Below are 21,882 nucleotides of genomic sequence, written 5' to 3'. Positions count from 1 at the left end.
TTAGCTGTCTATATGAAATTTGCCTTTGCACTGACAATCGAAATCACGTTAAAGATACACTTCTCCTAATAGTCTACCAGAGTTACTACAGACAAAATTGATCTACAACCTGATCAGAACACAGGTCTTCTGAGATAAGAATGTGTTGGTAAAATGATTCTGAGGACAATTAGAAACAGACTGTGAAGCTTGAGTACAATGTGTTCAATAGATAAATGGGGAATACAGCATGTTTGACTATAATTACATTCTTTAGAGAAATCAAATACAACGGATTTATAGAACATGTTCTTAAAAAATGAAGGCAGTAATCATGAGTCATACTTCGTGAAAACATTGTTACTCCATTATAATATAAAGTAGCAGATATTCCCTGTTTTGACTTACATGTGTCCCACAGCACAATGTTCTGTTTATTTCCATCCTCAGAAAAAGAGGATGTAAGAGGATTTTCTACCATAATGCAGCCTAGGTGACTAAGAGCTCATCCTTTAATTGTTCTTACACCAACAAAAAGTTAAGATAGGGCTGCTTGGGCAATGCCAAACAAATCACTTTGCAGCTTCTTCTCATGGCTGGAAAGGGACTGCAAGAAGACAACTAGTGACTTGTTTGTAGCCAGGATTCAGTATTTGTTAGCTTACTGTTGGGGCGGGAAATGTGTTAAGATGAATCATCTTTTATTTCTGAGCACCATCGAAACCAAAGGGGATCTTTTGATAAGTGATTTTTAAGCTCTGGTTTATGCTATGTAAAGGAGCTCCTCATTACTCAGACACTAGCTTATGATTTATAAAAACTATCCTTCATGTTGCATCTTCCAGGGAAGGTTTTACAGAGTAAGGCACTCTCCTGACCTGAATTTATTAATACTTAACAGTTCTTGTTTGACAGATAAAGGTGCTTAATGGAGAAAAAAAAAAAATGCTCCAAAGTAGAATTCTGTTGATGCTGAATTAAAAAATTGATTATCACAGAAAGCTTCAGTTCTTCTGTTGTCTTTTATTCAATTATGAAAGAAAAGCTGTTGTCAGTTTAGAATTCGTATCTTTTTCATTAAGAGTAAGCCTCCTAGGGGCGCCTGGGTGGCTCAGTGGATTAAGCCGCTGCCTTCGGCTCAGGTCATGATCTCAGGGTCCTGGGATCGAGCCCCGCATCGGGCTCTCTGCTCAGCGGGGAGCCTGCTTCCTCCTCTCTCTCTGCCTGCCTCTCTGCCTACTTGTGATCTCTCTCTGTCAAATAAATAAATAAAAATCTAAAAAAAAAAAAAAAAAAAAAAAAAAAAGAGTAAGCCTCCTAAAGTCTAGATTAAAAGCATCTTAAATGACCTAATCAAACATTTATTGTGAAAGTTGAATAATAATAAAAAGCAATCTTAATTACACACTAATCTTAATGTAACATGCAAACATGTTTCAGAGTTCTTTAAAAAATATCCTCAGGCAAATAGAAGCTGCAGATGAGCCCAGAATGGCTACAAAGAATCAATTGGAGGAAAGACTGGACACACACGTATAGCTCAAGTATGTTTTTGTTTACGCTCTTTTCACATGGTCTTTGCACTAGTTTAAGACACCAGCTAACAATGAACAGGGTTTATTCTTGTTTAGAAAAAAGAAAACAGAGGTGACAAGTGAAATGGGTACCAGCTGAACCAGAACACCTTACATTTTTACAAGGTTTTAAATTTGACCAACCCAACCCTTTTCTGCTCCATGTATATTTTTGCATATTCGGGATTGTTAACACGTTTGAGTAGATTTCAGGTTGCACTAAGGTAGTAGTTTCTCAGCTTCTTTGAAAATAGTCTCACTTGTATTTCCATACAGACTGTGAAAAAAACCAGTTCTTTGGTCACTTCAAACTTAGTTTTGATTTCTCAAAGAAATATAATAATAGCTGGAAAGCACTAGAATATCTGACTGACTTAGAGCCAAAGAAAAATACTCAAAATCCTTTTTCATTTTATAATTGTCAATGTTGGGCCCAGTGGCCTCACCCTTCAACCAACTGTTCTTTCCAAAAGGATAAGTCGTTAAAATTTATTTCCTCTAGACATAATTCTTTGGGCTACTGATTCAGAAACCATGACCAAAGTATCAGTAAATGGCTTTCTTGGCTAACAGACTTTGGTTGTAGCCTCACTTTCATTTCTTATTTTTGTGAAGAAATCACGATATGTTGAGATACTCCATTTTAAAAGTTCTGTTGCTTTCCCAGTAGTTGAGCATGTTGTGATGAGTGCTTGGTCTGCTTATGTCAACATATATTGTGTTTTTTAGCAGTTACGTACCACTCCTTGACAAACACAGTATTTACCATATAATTTGGTAAGATAATCCACATCCCAGTGTGCCTTCAAGGCATAGCATTCAAAGTGCAGTTTTCTTCTTTTGACATAATGATGTGGTAGCAGAAAAAAAAAAAAGTTTTTGTACAGATAGAGAAAGCACTGCAAATGCTTTCACATCATAGCTGCATCACTGATTGTGTAGCATACCAAAAAGGAATGTGAAATGCTGAGAAAGCCATAAGCAGTTTCTGTAGCAGCTAGTCAACCTTCCTGGTGTGGAGCAAAAGTAGCCATAGACAGTACAGAAATGATGAGTGTGGCTGCATTCCAAGAAAATTTTATTTATGAACACTAAAATTTGAATTTCATAATTTTCACATGTCAGGAGGTATTATTCTTTTGATTTTTCCCCCCAACCATTTTAAAACCGTAAAAACTGTTCTTACCTCACTGGCTTTACAAAAAGAGGCAGCAGCCTGATTCGGCTGCTGTAGGCTGTAGTCTGCTGACCCTTGCTCCAAGAGATTTAATAGAATCTGGTGAGTCCGTTAATGGCTCAGGAACATTACAAAATTATGAGCCAAATATCTCAAGTCCAAAAGCTAGATGTAGTAAAGGTCATAATGTTCCTCTTTTAGAAGTTATAAAATAATATTACTGCTTAAGAGACAGAAACCAAAACTGACACAAACTAAGAAATTGAGCAACTGTGTGGCTATTCAAAAGGCAATCTTTGTAATTCCTATTTTTTTAAGGAGGTGAAGATCAAAATAAGAAACTTATTAGATTATCTGCTATATTGTGTCAGCTTTAAAAAGAAGCCACAGTAAGTCATATCAAATGCATTACTTTGTCTTTCAGAATAAATGCCTTCCTGGAAAGGAGATAAAAATCAATCCTTAACATCTAGTTGAGGTATTCATAAAGAATAAGCTGACAGTGTTGAAATGCAAGAGGCTCAATTAGACTAATTATTCAACTAATAAAAACTAGACTAATAATTAGCTACAGTTAAAGTTGCTTAATTATTAATAATAATAGACTAACAATTAGCTACAGTTAAAGAAGTTACTGAGTTCTGTTCAGTTGCCCAAATTAAAAAAAAAAAATCTCCCAAATAAATATTTTTAAAACAAAATTACCAGTCATCAACATATATAAGAAAACATTTCTGAAGGCTTTATTTACAAAAGCTTTAAAAACAAATAATACCCTCTGTTTTGCAAATAACGTTTTGTTTAAAAAGGACCACCCAGTTACAGCATTGTAATATAATGAATAATGTACAAAGAAAACAAACCAATGTGGCTAACATTTTAAGATTTGCTAGTATTACTGATTCAAATGTAGGTAACACACATCATAACTTGTAGTCTATCATTTCAGGGAGAGTTAATGATTACCAAAATGTCTTCCTACACATGCTCTGGTCTGGTCACATATTCTGCATGGCTAAATATTTCAAACTCTTTTGTCAATATATATAAAATAGATTGCAAAGATATACACAAAAAAATAAACAAGCATTACACTCCTCAGGTAATTTTTATATATATAGCCATATATATATACACACACACATATATGGCTTTATATATAGAATATATTTTTGTTTTGTTGTTTTGCACCAAATCTCTTCATTATTTATCTTTGTAACAACTATGAAAGCACTATTTTTTGTCTTCTAATTTAATTTGGTACAATATATACCTAAAGACTTGCTATCTTTGGACTTTAATGAAATTGATTTGTGGAATCAAAGCAAGAGCATTGTAAGTATGGCTATAAAATGTTTAAAAAATTAAAAATAAGGTAAACAGTGACAGAATAAGAAGAAGCAGATCAAAGGGAAGTGTGCTATCATAAAATAATGGCAGCTTCAATTATCTTGGATGCCAGTTTCCTGACAGACATTAAACATCCAATCATAAGGGACTTTTCCTGAAGGGTGTAAAGCTGGTTTGAAAAATTCTTGAGTCACAGAGCAGCCTACACATGCCAATGAGAAACTGACAGACACTAGATGTGCTTGGAAGATTAAACACTACGTACAGAAACAGCAGTTACTAAGCTCTCAGTAGTTTTTTGTTCATTTTTTTTTTTGTAGTCTTGCTGAATCAACCGTTTGCACAATGCATGTGCTATTTCCGTGGGTCAAAAACAAGTAAATACTGTATAAGGTTGGCAGATGGTCATTTTTCCAGCTAAGAGCAAGAAAAGCCAAAATTTCTGATAAAACAGAGGATTTGAGTCAGAATCACTCTCTAAAGTGCAAAATTGATGGTCCACAATCTCAAATAGCTAAAACTCCTGCAGAATAGAAGGGAGACATGAAATAGGGAAATAAATTACAGTCAGTGCTAGTTAATTTAGGAAGGGGGAAAAACAAACCAAGCCCAAGCAGGTGAAGTTTATCAAAATATTCAGTATGATGCGGGTTTCCCCACTCTCTGTCACACATGCCTGCTAACATGTATAAGTTAAGGCCAAATTTAACCTGAATGCTTTTCTATTTATTAAGATCTGAGATAGGAATGGTCATACTAGTACTGAAAGGCAGAAAATAAAATGGGCTATGAAAGAAAAAAAAATAGTAATATCTATTGTTCAAGGGATTCAACGAGAGATAAAACCTATATACAAGTTTGTGTGTAGCTCAAATAAAAATAAAAGGACTATTTCATGTCATGACTGCTTGTTGGCTTCCTCTTCATATGCATTCCCTGTGCCATTCTGTACATAGGATGAACCAGAACCAAGGCCATACAAATGACCACAATATTTGGCATCATCAATATGATCTTCAAAGAACATCTAAAAAGGAATTTTGGGGGAAAAAAAAAGATAATTTTAACCAAAAGGTACCACTGGTAACTTATATTTCAGCAATGTAAGTACTGACTGTTTATTAACTAAAATGACAGCTCTTTTCTATGGTGCTTCTTTGAGGCCACACATTTTAAAATTCAATGAGTAAGACTAATGTTCTCAAGAAGTACAGAGCTCAAGAGAAACCAAAGAAAAAGATTACAAAAAAAATGTATAAATAAGGGTCTTTCCTATTAACATTTAGATCAATTTTATGAGAGTTTGTAATCATGGAAAAATGGCAGGAATTCTTTCTTATTCCATTAATGTAACAATACTCAACAGTAAAAATGAATGAGCACTGCCAATGATTGGAAAAAAAAGTTTAGGCTTCTAAGTAGCCTTGAGTCTACATGCAAGGCTGAGTTGGCTGAAAACAAACCCTGAACACATTCTGGATAGTGAAATCTGAACATTCACACTAGGTCACTATTCTTGAAAAAGCTAAGGAACATAAAGATGATAAATTAGTAGCAGAGAATCCAGCATTAATTGAACCATTAAGGTATTTTTTAAAATGCAAAGCTGAAAATCCAAAAGATATTTTTAATTCTCTAGTGTAGCACTGGAAAGAAGTACAGCACAAAGTATTTACTTGTCATGAATAGACAGTCCAAATCACTTCTGAATCAATACCTGGCAAAACAACTATTATGCTTTCTATTATTAATACAATTGCTACAAAGTTTGAAATTTCCAGATAGTTCTCAGTCAATTCTTGAGTGTCTAAGAGGATATACTCAAAAGAATTGTAAAGTTGTATTTTGCAAAAAGGAAAACTTTCTTTTTGCATTTAATTTACAGTGAGGTGTACCTGTGTCTATCGCTCCATTACTAAGCTAGGAGGAGCCTTCGATTCACCTAGCTTTATATTCAGTATTGCCTTTTGCCACTTAAGGGGCTCTGCTCAGTATGATTTTTGATTCAACAACTACTTCACATTTACTTAACCATTTGAGAATTTAGAACCTCTTAGTAAGACTCAATCTACTAAAAAGCACTATATAAGCATTACTCTACAAACCCTCAAAGTGCTGAAAAATGGCATAAGCAAATGGTATTTTATCAGCAGTTTAATGCCTAGGAGAAGACAATGCCAGGGAGACCTAACATGTAGATTCCTTGACTTGGCAGCGACAGCACTGATGTGGTCTACAGAAAGAATTCTGGAGTTCTGCTAATAATGAGTGTGTCCTTGGATAGAAGTTACTAGTCTCTGGCTTCAGTTTTCTCATCTAAGAAATATGGTTGGACCTACATGATTCCTAAGGTAGTTTGAATTGTTTAATTTTTTTCAGTCTATGAAGAAATCATTTTTTCAGTGCCCTCTGAACTACATTTCAAGAGGACTTATTTTTGAACACTTTCATTCAAGTGTTGGACACAGCCTACATGCATCTCTAACCAGGTCTTCATTTATGAGCACTTATTGCCCAAAAACGTTTGCTGTTAGATTTTTAATGTTCTCAACCTAACAACCAACTGAGAAAAAGGCACTGATGTCTTCATACTTCTCTCATTTTGAAAAAGGCCATTCCTGTGAGCAATGAATCAGATCCCGCTTGATGCTGTGGTCCTATCCGTTCCAGCTCTAACTGTTCAGCAACTTCCTGTAAACCACCCTAGAAGAAAGAAAACCTGCCTGTCAACACAGAAACAGTACAATGCCCAAATTCACAAGTTATATAACTTAGACACTGACCAAAATATAAATAGACTTAGCACGTAAAGATGGACCTTATGAAGATCAGGAAAAAAAGAAAAAAGAATGTGAATTACAAATTAAAGTATTTGTTGAATATGGGAGAAGTTTATAATTTAGTAGAAAATGAGATCCTAATTGGGAAAATTTGTGTTCATCATATGATTTAAGGCATGTGACAGGCAAATAACATTCCTGAAGATCTCGGGGGAAGCAGATCCTATACAAGGGAACAGATGTACAGGGGAACATTTATCAAGCACATTCAGTCAATCCATCCATCAATATAAAATGACCATCGGCAGTTTCTCTCAAACTTTCCTAAGCTTCTCACCAATCCATCTCTAAATAGTTTACCTACATAATTTGTATAAAACAAAGCTATTATGATTAAACCAGTCCTTAAAAATCCACTAAGTGCTTAATTATGGTTTTGTTAAAAAGAAGAGTATGCTGTTATAAGAATACAACTCCTTCTGAGGGTCTAAATATCTGCTTATGTTAATAATGCCAGGCTGAAAAAAGAAAGGAGTGAAAGCAAGAGAAAAAGAATAGAAGGGAAAAGTAAAAATAAAGGTAGAAAGAAAGGGACGGAGAATAATGGCAGGGGGGAGGACGGGATATGAATAAAGAAGAAAGATCAGGTCAAACAAAAGAGACACAAATTCCTCCCTAGTTGTTAAGGTAAACTAGCCCTCCTCTGCTTCACTGCTTGAAACAGTGCTTTGCACAGACAGCAGTTCTGTGCTAAAAATAACATAAGGACTAGGTATCATGAGCATCTGCTTAGGAGCGCAAGAGAATAGGGCCATTCAGTATGGCAGACCAGAGGTCAAAAAGCACCTTTTGTCATTAACCTAAATTTAACACAGCAGCTCACTTGACATATTCAGAATAGCTGGTGTACCTAGAAATTTTCCAGTACCATACACGGTGAGCAATAATTTGATCCTGTTCCTAAAATATGTCATTGTAGAGACATGTCAGATTTTAAAAAGCACTTCTAAAGCCAGATTAAAACATCTGGGTCATGGATTCTCAGCATGTAATGCTTTCAGGGGTGGACTGAGTTTCTATAGCAATAAGGCTATCCTATTGCAAGTTCACTTGAGTCACAGCAAGAAGTCTCTTCAAATTGCACACAATCCTGCTGCTCTTAGGTGCTACAAACAAGGAGTAACCTTTCTTTAAAATTTCCCCAGCTATATGCCATATTGTTATAAGGCAAGCAAACTTTGGCCAAAACACTACTTCTCTTCTGATTTTAAGTTCAATTATCAAAAGCAAAGTTTTCAACTCCTACACTGTTTCTTTCTGCTTAAAAGTAAAGCACTTGGGGCGCCTGGGTGGCTCAGTGGCTTAAGCCTCTGCCTTCGGCTCAGGTCATGATCTCAGGGTCCTGGGATCGAGCCCCGCATCGGGCTCTCTGCTCAGTGGGGAGCCTGTTTCTCCCTCTCTCTCTGTCAAATAAATAAATAAAATATTAAAAAAAAAAAAAAGTAAAGCACTTAAGGTTTTTGCCATCTCCTAAAGGTGTAACTTTATGTGCACTTCTAAAAACCTGGTAAGAGAATGTGATCGACCTGATGTAGGTTCTACCAAGCAGCCACTTCACCTTAACACGCTTTTTACTTGCAGCTTAAATACAAACACAGCTGGAAAAAAAATGAAAAATAAAACATAAAGCCCTTCTATTCCTTGGGAGTCTAAGCCACCATGAGAATTCATTCTCAAACTGAAGGAGCACTTTAACTGATGAAAGAAATATTCATGTTCAGAAGTAACATTATTACACATGCATTCAGCAATGTCAGAACGCAAGCTACTGTCCAGACAGGACTTAGACATTTACAGAAGCACTAACATCTTGACATCTTTTAGGCAGGGGGGGGAAAATCTTTTAGCCATGTTAATTAATCCTAGGAATGTGATCTGTGACTTGAACCAATAAAATGATTTTTGTCCAAGCTCAAGGGAAAACACTGTTTGCTACATTACTGACCACACTGCTGGCCTGCTCACATTTTATCTTGCATGGATAGATTGTGTGCATGCTGGGCAGCATGAACTTGCACTTCTGTGCATGAGAGCCTCGCTAGTCCTCACATTTTTGTGCAGGTTTATGATTTTCAATCAAAGATGAAAATCTGATTCTTGGTTTGAATTTTGTTGAAAACTTATTCTGCCAATATACACTGAAACTCTGAAAAAGGATTTCCTATAATTTATGCAACAAAAATAATCAATGGCCAGATAATATAATCACATTTAATATAAAACTTAAAATATGGCTTAAAGCAACATCACAGGCTAACATCTTATTTATTAGTCACTTAGTCTAAATAGTGTGTGGACTATAAACAGCCACTTAAAAAAGCCTTACTTTGAGATTTTTGCAGCTCTTCATGAGGTACTTCACATCATAAATGACAGGAAAAAATAATCGAAGGATCTCAAAGAAGTCAAGTTCTTCTTCAGGCAAGTTAGAGTTGGTCAGGATTTTGATTAAATAGCCAAAGTCATAACCACTACAAAAGGGTTAAATAGAGAACAGAAACATATAAATACCACAGAGATGAAAAAATAATTTCTTTTTCTGATACAAATTTTAAGTGAGCCACAACTGTAGGTCAAAAAAGGAATCAACCCAAAAAAAAAAGAAAAAAAAGGACCCCCCCCCCACACACACACAAAGAGAGAAAACAGACATGTTTGTAATGATGTAATGATAATAGGAAAATGCCATCATCTTACCAACAGTGATACAAACTTCTACCATTCAGAGACACCAGCACACAGATCTATACTAGCTTCTCAAGCCTACAGTCACAAGGTTACTATTTTTGCTGATCTCCAAAGGGAGAACTCTAAGCATCAAACCACCCATAGATGTCTCAAAAATTGTTAAATAATTATACAAATGGAAAAATATGAATGAGAACATGGCTAAAGATGTCAAAATGTAGCAGAATTGGCAAAAATAATACAACTCTTCCCATATTTACATAAAGAGGTCATATGCTTCAAAACCCAAAGTGGGGTGCCTGGGTGGTTTAGGTTCAGTCAGTTAAGCGTCCAACTCTTGATCTTGGCTCAGGTCATGATCTCAGGATCGTGAGTTCAAGCCCCAAATTAAAAATAAAAAACCAAAGAGTAATTCCCTAATGAAAGTATTTTCATTTCCTTAAATGATTTTACCAGTCATTCTCTTCCCTCAAAATTCTGTTCCTATGTCATATGGCTCCTCAAGATATACACTAATGGAAATGCTGCATTTCTCAGTAAACACTGAGAACTACTATCCAGAGAATAAAACACCAACTCCCACACTTTCAAGTCACGATCTCCTAACTCTACTGTTTGTTTTTCTTCCCCATAGCTTTGTATGTCCCCACATTCCTGTGCCTTAATTGCACACCCTTTTTCTCCCTGTCTACCTTTACTTCAAGGACAAGATGCCTTCCCTGAAGAGTCTAGCTCCCAGTGATTTCTTATACAAACTGTTTCCTTGTACTACCCTTTAAAATGCTATTGTTTTCTCCACTAGTCCAGTAGGAATCACATTTTTTAAAATATCTTAAAATCTTTTACTTCACATAGCTGGAAGTCAGTACATATTTGGTGAGAGGTGGTATTAACATATCTTTTGGGGGATACAAATAAAATTTCTATTTAATGTTCAGAACTACTTCTAATTTTAAAAAGAAAAAAAGAAGCTTTACCATTTAAGACGGTTAAGGAATACTAAGGTATAAGCAATTAACAGTAGACACCTTCAAATTTCTGGTAATTGGCAAGGAAGTGACTGTTATCATCCAACTAAAGAGAAGTCAATACAGCATTTACTTATTACTAGTAAAAGACTGTACAAGAATTTAGGATTTATAAATTTCTTTTTTTCTTTTTTAAAGATTTCATTTATTTATTTGACAGAGAGAGAGATCACAAGTAGGCAGAGAGGCAGGCAGAGAGAGGGAGGAGGAAGCAGGCTCCCTGCGGAGCAGAGAGCCGACGCAGGGCTCGATCTCAGGACCCCGGGACCGTGACCTGAGCTGAAGGCAGAGGCTTTAACCCACTGAGCCACCCAGGCGCCTCGGATTTATAAATTTCTTAAACTAGTCTTTATCTCATAGAAATATGAGCTATGAGAATATTAGAATATGATGAAAATATTTAATGACATTTACAATAAAATCTTAACATACCTTGACAAATACTGGAGTCTAATTTAGACTATACATTCTAAGAAGACATGAACCCCTTGTTTCTGTTCATCTTAATATCCCCAATGCCTAGCATGCAGTATTTGCTCCGAGTATTTTTTGAATGAAAGAAAAAGTCATACACAGCAGAAGGTAAGGATGAAGGTTTCTAGTCATGACCAGGAGAGTCAAACAAAACTAAACAAAACAAAACCCTGAAACACATTCCTAATGTTAACAGAGACTTCAGTCTTGTCTCCCGAGTTATAGGCTCAAATGGAGAACAGAAAAAAAAGGTGACAGGTGGCAATTAATATGTTCAATACTCCTAATTCAAAAACTACTGCTTAGTACTACATCAGAGTTTGCAAAATGAACAGTCCTTTACTACAATCATTCCAGAGGCCAGAGTTGGAAATTCTAAAGCATGCAGGAATCTCTTTATTTCTTTAAAAATGTGTGGACCCAATATAAGAACATTAATAGAAGGCCAAATAATTCCCAAGGCCACTTTTAGCCTCTGTGCTTCCAATTTAATTTAGTGTACCTCAACAGAAAAACTTTCTTACCTGGAAGTCTATTTTTACAAAATGGAACTACTTCCCTTTCTAAAAATTCTCTTTACAATCCAATTTTATAGTAAGAATGAAAAACGACCATTTATTGAGAATTTACTGATTGTAAAATCTTTTATTAAAATGCTCTAAACATATTACTGATCATTAAAACTAGATATTTACCTAAGTGATGTCTACCTGATCACTCCTCTTTGAAAAAAAAATTAAAATCCACAACTCCCCGCTGTTTTTTTTCTCCACAGCACTTATCAACAACAAACCACAATATAAATTTCATAATTCAAAAAGAATTGCCTATTCCCACCAGAATATAAACTTCATGAGGCTGAGGATTTTTAGTTTAATTCCTAGAATCTTACACCAGAGTGCTTGGCATTGGTAGATATTAAATAAATATTTTCTTAACAAATGAATGATTTCATTTTAAGGCTCAGAAATGTTAAATAACCCCCAGTAACACTGATTCCAAATGGCATTGCTGGATTTAAACCAAGATCTACTTTGTCAGCCTAACTCTTTCCACTATGTCATACTGTCTCTCTCACTGGCTAAAAACGAAATACGTAACTTTAAATTAACCCTTAAATAGACCAACATTAGCTTCTTGAGAGGAGATTGCTATGTTGCAGCCAGTTCCTTATAGAACTGAGCCTGAAAGTTCTGAAATAGTGACCCACACCAAGTGTGGAGCAGTTAGGAAATAGAAACACAAATGCCATTTTCAATGCAATCTTTTTACCTATGAAATGATAACCATTTGACCCCTTCGCAGAGGACCACTCCCGATGTCATAAGAAGTTCTGCAAAGTACTGGGTCTCAATTCCTTCCTCCTCATGTTTTTTAAACTGGATGCCAGATGTTGTTAGTAGCTCTATAGAGTCCTGGGCATACATGTCCTCCCTGGCAGAAGAAGAAAGACAACCTTCAAAAATGCCATTCTTCAAACAAACCATTTTTCTCCACTTACATCTACAACTTACAGTACCAGAAACAATAAAACACAGGACTGACTTGGGTCTGATTATTCCAATGCTTCACATACAGGAAGGAAAATATAATTTAAATATTAAGGTTATTATTTTAGAAAAGTGTTCAGTAAATTATCTTTCAAAGCAGTCCAAGGGTGAGATTTTAATCTTTACTACTGATTCAATGTCATTAGCCTTTCACAAGTTACATATATTTAACTGAGTTTGAAAACAGGGTGTTCTACTCACCAGGGGCTACCACCACAAAATGAAAGACATGTTCTTTTCAGGGGCTTTCAGTCTCAGCAGCCTTTTTATTGCTACCCCATGGAGCTGTAGCCACAGGCGTGGATGACAGCCTATATCCATTCCCCATGCTCTCAGCAGCGTCAGGAAGGAGGCCAAGAGGAAAGTATCTGATGTGGCTAAGTTAAAACTACATTCCATCCTAAAGAAAAAGGAATTTCTTCCTCTCACTAATGACGAGCCTTTCCAATGGCTCCAGTAACCAGTAAAATGTTTAAAATGGAAGACTTTGCTATAATAGCAATAATTTCTTCTTTTAACAATCTTAATCCTAGAAAATCACCTCCCAAAAATGAAACCAGGAAATCTAAATATAAACCAACCATTCAGATTTTACTTAAGCCAAAAAGAAAGCACTAATTTCTAAGCACGAACACACCGGTACCCAAATGTTAAATTTTAAAAAAGGATCAAAACAAAGGTACAGGTTTCTGAAGATATATGGTAAGTATTTTGTGCACTGCCCGCTGGATTTTTTTCATTTACTTTTTAAATTGTAAGAATACTGGTTTCCACCACTTAGTGAAAGAAAATTCTATTAAAAGCTTTAACAAAACTAATTAAACCAAAGAAACATTACATTTAGGTGAAAAAGTGTTCTTACAGTCTATTCTCTGGAAATCAGTCTGCTTCTAAGTGTCTTTGAAAAATAACAAAACAATGTTGTATGGTACCAAACAGTAAATACAGTTATTGTGGTGAGCACTGTACAATCTACAGAATCGTTAAATCACTGTTAAGCACTTGAAACTAATGTAACATATGTGAACTATCCTTAATATAAAAATTTAAAAAACAAACAAAAACTAGCCATTGGAACATCTAAAAAAACAGAGGGACCTGCAATCATCACTTTAGGTAAAAATTTCCCATAGGAAAAACCCTTTAGGAAGGATTTCTGAATAAATCTAATAAAAGTTTTTTTCATTAAACAACAGGTATCACTGGTCTTATTACACTAAAAATATGTATCTTATGGGGCGCCTAGGTGGCTCAGTGGGTTAAAGCCTCTGCCTTCGGCTCAGGTCATGATCCCAGGGTTCTGGGATCAAGCCCCGCATCGGGCTCTCTGCTCTGTGGACAGCCTGCTTCCTCCTCTCTCTCTCTGCCTGACTCTCTGCCTGCTTGTGATCTCTGTCTGTCAAATAAATAAATAAAATCTTAAAAAAAAAATATGTATCTTAAACATCATTCATCAGGCTCTGATGCTCACATTGAGAGGCATACTTTAGCAAATTATAACCAACCCAAAGCATAAGATTCTTTCTCTGGGCTCACATTATACTGGGCCATATGCTCACTTTATCTTTTAGTACACCGATTCAAAAGGGCAATGATTTTTGTCACTTTTGTTTATTGTCTATCACCACATCAAAAAACTTGTGAGGTGGAACAGTGAGTGCTGCACTACTTAAATATGAATTTCCCAAACTTGCCCAATGACAGTAATCATCCAGAGAGAACCCAAAAATATGGGTTCCCAGGTCTTATACCTAGACCTACTGAATTACAATATCCAGGAGAAAGATCTGGGTAAATACCTCAGGTGCTTAATAATCAAGTTTAGTTAAAAAAAAAAAAAATTATGTATTTCTTTCTTTTTTTTGGTATAGTTCACATAACTCAATGCAGATTAAGCTAATATACTATATTTCTTTGGAATAAGTATTTTAAAATTTGGAACCAATTCCATGCTTTATAATACCCAAATCATTAGAAGAGAAAGCTGAAAGCTCCACACAGGTAGGCTAATAAATCTCTAAAGAGAATGAAGAAAATTTCCTGCTGGTAAGGAAAACTCTGTAATTGTTATAATTCAATTCTCCAAATCAATTCAAATTCAAACCTCCAAATCCCCTTCCCATGGTATCCATTTCAATTTTTTAAAAAATTTTTAAATTTTTTTATTCCAAAATTCATTGTTTATGTACCACACCCAGTGTTCCATGCAATATGTGCCCTCCATAATACCCACCACCAGGCTGACCCATTCCCCCACCCCGGCAAAACCCTCAGTTTGTTTCTCCAGAGTCCACATTCCCAAGCTTCAAAAATCCTAGTACATGTAGGAATATATTAAAGGATGGAAATCTCAAGAAAGTACTCAAAACATTGTTTAGTCAAAATGTAAGGACTACTGCAGGTGCAGGTATTGGCTTACTGATTGTAAAAATTTGTTGAGAACACCAGGGAACAGTAATGATTGCTCCTAACACTCATCAACTACTAAGTTTAAGGAGGCAAAAATATCCAGGCATAACTGAACTGGAGTGAAAGCCATGTACAAATACCTAAAAAAGGTTTTCCCAAAAAGCAGAGATACAAGGCTACTCATCTCAAACTATATCCTAAAAACAGAAACTAACTTAACTAGGTATGTTAAATCCCATAAATATATTTTTTCATCCTTTCTTAAAGTAGGCTCCACGTCCAACATGGGGCTTGAACTCACAACCCCAAGATCAAGAGTCTCATGCTCTACGTACCGAGCCAGCCACGTGCCCCTACTTTTTGACCTACCTACAAGTGTAAACTTAGCCTACCACACAAATTCACATTTTAAAACACAGACTAAAGATTTTATAATTTGGAAATGCTTTCCAACCTCAATCCATTCCTGGCTCACCATACATTTTATATTTTAAAACATGCACCCTATATATTTAAGTTTATGCTAAAAAATGAGCAGAGACAAACCAGAATACAGACTGTCACAAATGCACAAACGGTCACAAAACTTAATGTTTTATGAACTCAAACCATGAACATATAAGATGCTCAAAAAATCTGCAAAGACTATATGAAAGACAACATGAACAGCCTGCAACTCTATACATGACAATAGCCTTTTAGCCTTCAATTGCCTGTGTATTATCCTATAAAACAAAGTCAAAACCACCCTGATTCTGTTGTCCTTTCCACTTACGGTCCTCCCTATATCTCCTCTCCTCTGCCGTTTTCCTTCAGTGAATTATCAGCTCCCTTTCTGTTACCACTGAACCCACAATCTTCTGTAATCTCTATTACACTATCAAAATGATCTTCTCAAATAATAATCACTGTAATCATCAAAATGATGTTTTAGAAATTTGTTCTCATCTCCTTTGAGATAGCTTTCTTCTGCACAGCTCATAAATATTCTACTTCAACTTTCATTTTACTATCAACTCCAAATTCAATTTAGAGAGAACTCCTATACATTGATCATTATCTAACAAATTCTAATTTTGGGGCTTTGGCAATGGAGAGCAGACAGAAATGTTACAGGGACACAAAGTTATAAAGACCATGACCAACTTTCCTCAACACTATACCCCTGGCACCTAACCCAGCTGCTGACACATTCTAGGCACTCAATAAAAAACTCAATTTTTATCTTTCTTCAAAATATCCAAGATTCTATTCGTGGTACTCTGTTGTCCATATTAAGTAGTCCCAGTTTTATCTTCCAAATAATCGTTTCCACTTAAATAGTATATTCTACTATATCCTTCTCCTTATAAACATCTTCTTAGACATTAACAATAGCATAAACAGTGGCCAAACCTAGTAAAAGTAGCTCTCTCTGAAAAAGAAAAAAACCTCTTTCAAAGATCGTAATATGGCAGTTGTTATAACAAAGATGCTTCTAGAAAAGCAAAATGTCAATTTTTCCAAAATGGAGACATAGACGGGTCCACCTCCTACTCATGTATTTATATCACAATGGTATCTCAGTTTAAGAAAGTGTTCTAATGATCAACTTGGAAAAAAAGTAAAACAGAACAAATGAAATGGTGAAGAATTTTAAAAATGGTTACCTTTTGAGAAAAGGACAAAAGACAATTTTCAGTGTTTCAGAATTATAGTGCTTATAAAAGGTTATTACCAGTTTGAATAGAGGAGTAATTTTTACCCTTTAAATCAATAAAGTAAAACAGAAAATGAGGCTAAACACAATGTAATTATAAGCCATAGTACTGCACCACTAACGACATTACTCTCTAAAATCATCAGCTCTGCTTTTTAGATCTTACATGCTACATTGTACATTGTTGTACAGAGAATGGGAGGTTCTTACGTTGGCACTACTGTTAATTGTCCCACAGCTTCTTTAACTATTTTCTGAACCAGATTTAAGATCATATTACACAAGTACATGCCGTCAAATAGGACACGGCATTATTTTTAACTTAATTAGAATGTCTTAAACATCTCCCCACCTTAGAGTCAGTTTGTAAACAATCTGCCCTCAGCCAAAACACTCAAGACTTCCCTAAGCTATCAAGACAACAAGTAAGGAAACTCGATTTCAACCTTGGGCTTGAGTTAGAATTTAGTTTCTGAATGGTTTCTGAAAGAAATACCAAGTTCAAGGATACCATTACCTCTCCTATGTTAGTTCTAAGAGGTTTTGTGGGCTGATCGGGGAGTTTAACTATTACATAACTATTATATAATTATATTGACTTGACAAGAAAATGCACCCAAGTTTCCAAGAAATGTCTTACTGCCCTTGACATGTAATGCATTCATAATCTGGAGTTTGACTGTAATAAAAATATCTCCACACGAAGGATAATCACTACAACAAAGATGTATATATTTCAAGTTGCGCACAAAAGTTGAAAGTAAAATATAATGTAAAGGTTATTTTTTCTATCAAGAAGTGTCTTCAATACCCAAAGTTTTTCAGATTTCAAAAAAAAGTAGCAGTCATATTTTTCAAACAACATCTTTAAAATTCGAAGTATTTGAATATAAAGTCTTCTTTATCCTAGTTCTTTTGGTCCATTAGAAGAAATCTAATCTTTTGAGATTTTAGGTTTTAAATATTTCTAGGATAATTGTCAAATTCAATTAGCATTTCATTCACCATACTTGAGAGACATCAATTCCTAAAATTAAGCTAAAAAAGTTTGAGTTATATTTATTTCCCACTTACGTCAAATTAAATTTAAAATTAAACTGCCAAGTTGAAGTTCCTGGAGGATATTCTCCTTGCTCATTCATAAATGTCAGTCCTAGCTGAATTATCTTTAACAAGTCTACATTACATCGCAATAGTTGGTACTGATAGTCAGCATTGCTCCTGAATTCGCCAATAGGTCTTGCAACCACACCTGGAAACTCGGTGTCCTGTAAAATAGTTTTAAGATTTATTATTTACTAAACGACCAAAACCACAATTCACAAATTCTTAGCATAAATCATTAATTTTTGGTTCAAGTCAAAGAATTCCTGTTATATGCAATATTCTACACATTTGTATTCAAATACAAATTACCTTTTAACTATGAAGAGTATTACTTTGTAGAACCATAAAATAGAACCAAACTTAATGACTTTTTCTCATTTTAAATACTGTGTCAGAAAAAATTTATTCTGTATAAGATATGAATGATAAATGCACCAAGTACTCTATTCCCAAGGAAGGGGGAAAAAAATCATAAATTCATGTTTCTCAAGGGGTATTTGAAACTGTGTTCACAGTATGCTAGTGTTAAATGAAGAACTGGTTAAAAAGAATAGAAAATCCATCATACTTTCCAATTATTTCTCTGAGGTAAGGTTTGTCTAAACATCAAAACCCTCTGAATTTCCTGGGCTAAAATGGCACTCTCTCTGTACTCCAGAGAAAACAGGTCACCAAAAATTATGTGATACCCACTTACTCCTGTAGAACGTTATCATGTCTCTAATGTCACTCCTTATCATCTGATAAAGTTTGAGTCCCACATTGGGCTCCCCCTCCTCTGCAGGGAGTCTGCTCCTCTTTCTCCCTCAGCCTGACACTCCCCATGCTTGTGCTCTCTCTGTTAAATAAAATCTTTAAAAAACAAACAAAAACTTCAATTCTAAATAGGTTACCTATGTACACTCGATTATTTTCTCCAATCAACCTGCCCCTCCCCACAAAAGCACATTTACTTATTTGCATTAAAAATACTGAGGAAATGACACTATATCACTTTACTTTTAAAATTCAAATTGGGAAGCAAAGAACAAAATCTGAATACCAAAACACTATGAAACAGTAAAGAAACTAAAACTCTAAATTCAGTCCAACTCAGCAACTACTTTACTGGATATTTTAACACAAAATGCTATGTGTGTTGTGGGAGAGAAAGGGTAAGACACTAACCCCTTGCTTTGTGGAACTTACAATCTGGAAAACAGTACAGTAACTGTAATAGATGTACAAAGTACAGCAGGTAAAGCAGCAAAATAATTAACTCAATAGACGGTCTAGGTAGATGCAAAAGCAGAGATGCTTAACAGCACAGTATGTTCGTGCAACTCCACTGCTGATTAAAACAACAAAAACCCTGCAGATCAACAGTGTTCCACTGGGAGGTCTGATTTTTTTTTTTTGAGAAAGACATGCAGGAGCTCCCTAGCTTTTTTGTGCTCATCTGGTATTATCAGTTAAGCCTTAAGTGTTGCTGGGCGCTGACCTGGCACTCACAGCTAGGTTCTAATGTTCTTCTGTTGTTGAGTATGAACAGTTTTACACTTCAAAATCAGATAAGACCACTCTGTAATCATGACTAAATGTAGACAAAAACATAAACATTGTCCAAACTACAAAAATGGTCAAACATCTTTCCATCTTGGCTAATGTAAGTAAACCGTTGCTTCTTTAAAGCTTTAGTATCATTCTAGTCTTCTCTCATTCTATTTAAGACTTAAGATACCCTGTCACAGAATTACCCCAGCTTCTCAACAGCATCCAATTCAGAGCAAGGCCCTGCCTCCTTAATCCGTCCCTAAAACCACCTGACCAAAGCCAAATCCTAAAGTCTTTTCTAACACTTACTTACTCAACATGCCCCATGGTTTCAGTGGTATGCATTTTCCCTCACTGCAATGAGTAATAAACCCAATTTGTCACATTGCAGAAGTGTTGCTGGTGGTCTCTGGCTGGAGGACATTGACAAAATTTTCTTTTATAATTAATCTCTACAAGATTAACCAGATGAACTGAATTCAAGACTTTTAATATCCCTGTTCCTCTTTTATAAGAAGCATCTTAAGGATGTGATGATAGGCATACCATAGCAACGTAATTATATTTTCTGATAACTTGACGAATTTTCTTCATCTCTTCATCCAGGTTGCAAGCCCAAACTTCACAAATTCTTTGGCTATGATCTACAGTTGCTGCTGGCATAGTGAGGGCACAAGAAGTCTAGATGCCAAGCATCAAAATGTTATACTTGATTGAAGATTTGTTTCATAAAATACTTTATCCTTTATTTTTGTACCTGTCAAAATAAAAACCAGTGATATCAAAAATATGATTCATAGATGAACTGAGTTGATACAAACCTAAAAGATTATTCAAAGTCCTTGATTTGTAAGAAAATCAGTCTGGGAAATGACTTGTCTAAAGTCACACAGCTTATAAGCAGGAAAAAGAAAAGGACTGAAAAAGGTTTTCTGGATCTAATATCAATGTTAGGCAAAAACAATATTTTTTATGTGTATGTACTAGTTGTTTTTAAAAAACATTAAAGATTGCTCTGAATTCAACTCACTCTGAATAAAACTTTATAAAGACACCTATTTCCACACAGAAAATGAAAAGTTAAATAGTGTTATAATGTGACTGGATGTTATTAGGACAAAGGTAATGTTTGCTTTTACTCATTAACAGCAAATCTGATTTTACAAAATCTACTTTAGTGGCATTTACTGAAGTCAGATTAGAAGGTACTTTTTTGTAAACCAACGACAACAACAAAAAAAAACCAAAAAAATCTCTTTCTGAAAAACAAGTAACAGCCACAGAAACTGTTCTTTTGTCCCTAACTGCAGGAGGAAGGAAGAAAAGAGTGTATGCATTTCAAACTGACTGTAATTTCCTAAAAACCCAAGTATAAACACACATCTGTCCTTCTGTCCAAAACCAGTATCATGCCACATAAAGAATACAGACCAACATTTTGATTCTCGAACAGAAAATTTCCAAATGCTCCTTCATTTTTCAGGGAAGTCTGAAAAAATTCTAACAAACAAGGGTGAAAAAGGGAATTATGATACCTCCCAAACACTTCAGTCACAAATGTAACCTCAAGTTCTCTAAGAACAGAAACCAAAGATCTAGGGGACTCCTCCTTCATTACCCTCCCCACTCCCCTACACACACACACACACACCCCTTCATTACCCTCCCCACTCCTGTAAAACACACACACACACTCTCTCTCTCTCTCTCAAAAAGACCCTGTAGCTTAACATTACTTTTCCACCCCTCTCTCTACTACAATTCCTGAAGCCCTGACGATGCCTTCTCATTACTGGAGATACAATCTCCGTACTGCAGGCTCCCAAAGAATCGAAAACAGCACAGAGCCACTCAAGTCACAGATAACTCTCTTCCCTGGCAGAGAGCCACTGTGAAGGTACTTGATAACCATTTGCTGGGGCCAGACTGACTCCCAAGCACGGCTGCCAGAAGAAATACGAGGAGCTGAGGATCTAGGCCACCGCCCTCCACTCCCAATTTCCGTCCAACAACGTCGAAGCCCCAGGTACAAAGCCTTTACGTCATCACTCCGCGCCACCCCCCTGACATACCCTCAGCCCGTTACCCTGCCCCCCTCCACCCGCCGCCTAGCTTTTTCCTTCGCCAGCCGCGTTCCAGCTGGCGCCATCGCTCACCATCTCAGGTTCATCGTTCCCGCCCCCTTTCTACTTCCCCAATCCGCCCCTCCCCCCGGCAGACGCAAGATCTACTTGGGTCGCTGAGCTCGCGCTCCTCCTCCTCCTCCTCGCCATAGAGACAGCAACCAGCGGCGGTGGCGGTGGCGGTAGCGGCGGCTGCAGCGGGTGCCCCATAGACACCTCACGCCCAGCAAGGGGAAAAGGGGAGCTGGGGCTGCGCCGCACCGTGCTGCGCCGTCGCTTCTCTCACGTCCTGGCGGGGGCGCTAGGTGATGACGCGACACGCAGAGGGGGCGGGGCACGCAGGCGTCGGAA

General features: G+C 36.2%; 1 protein-coding gene across 1 annotated transcript; it reads right to left on the bottom strand.

Annotated features, from left to right (window-relative positions):
• Positions 1-3,449: 3,449 nt before the first annotated feature.
• On the bottom strand, positions 3,450-21,818 carry CNOT7 (CCR4-NOT transcription complex subunit 7). The gene is made up of 7 exons (XM_045993504.1): positions 21,640-21,818; positions 19,955-20,165; positions 17,843-18,036; positions 12,383-12,544; positions 9,247-9,391; positions 6,673-6,783; positions 3,450-5,107 (listed from the first exon to the last, which is right to left on the bottom strand). Exons 2-7 carry the CDS (start codon positions 20,069-20,071, stop codon positions 4,979-4,981), a joined length of 858 nt encoding a protein of 285 aa, XP_045849460.1. The 5' UTR covers positions 20,072-20,165; positions 21,640-21,818; the 3' UTR covers positions 3,450-4,978.
• Between the last annotated feature and the right edge of the window lie 64 nt (positions 21,819-21,882).

Source organism: Meles meles, chromosome 2, assembly GCF_922984935.1.
Source record: "Meles meles chromosome 2, mMelMel3.1 paternal haplotype, whole genome shotgun sequence".
NCBI classification, from domain to species: domain Eukaryota; kingdom Metazoa; phylum Chordata; class Mammalia; order Carnivora; family Mustelidae; genus Meles; species Meles meles.
This window is presented reverse-complemented; position numbering and strand designations above follow the sequence as displayed.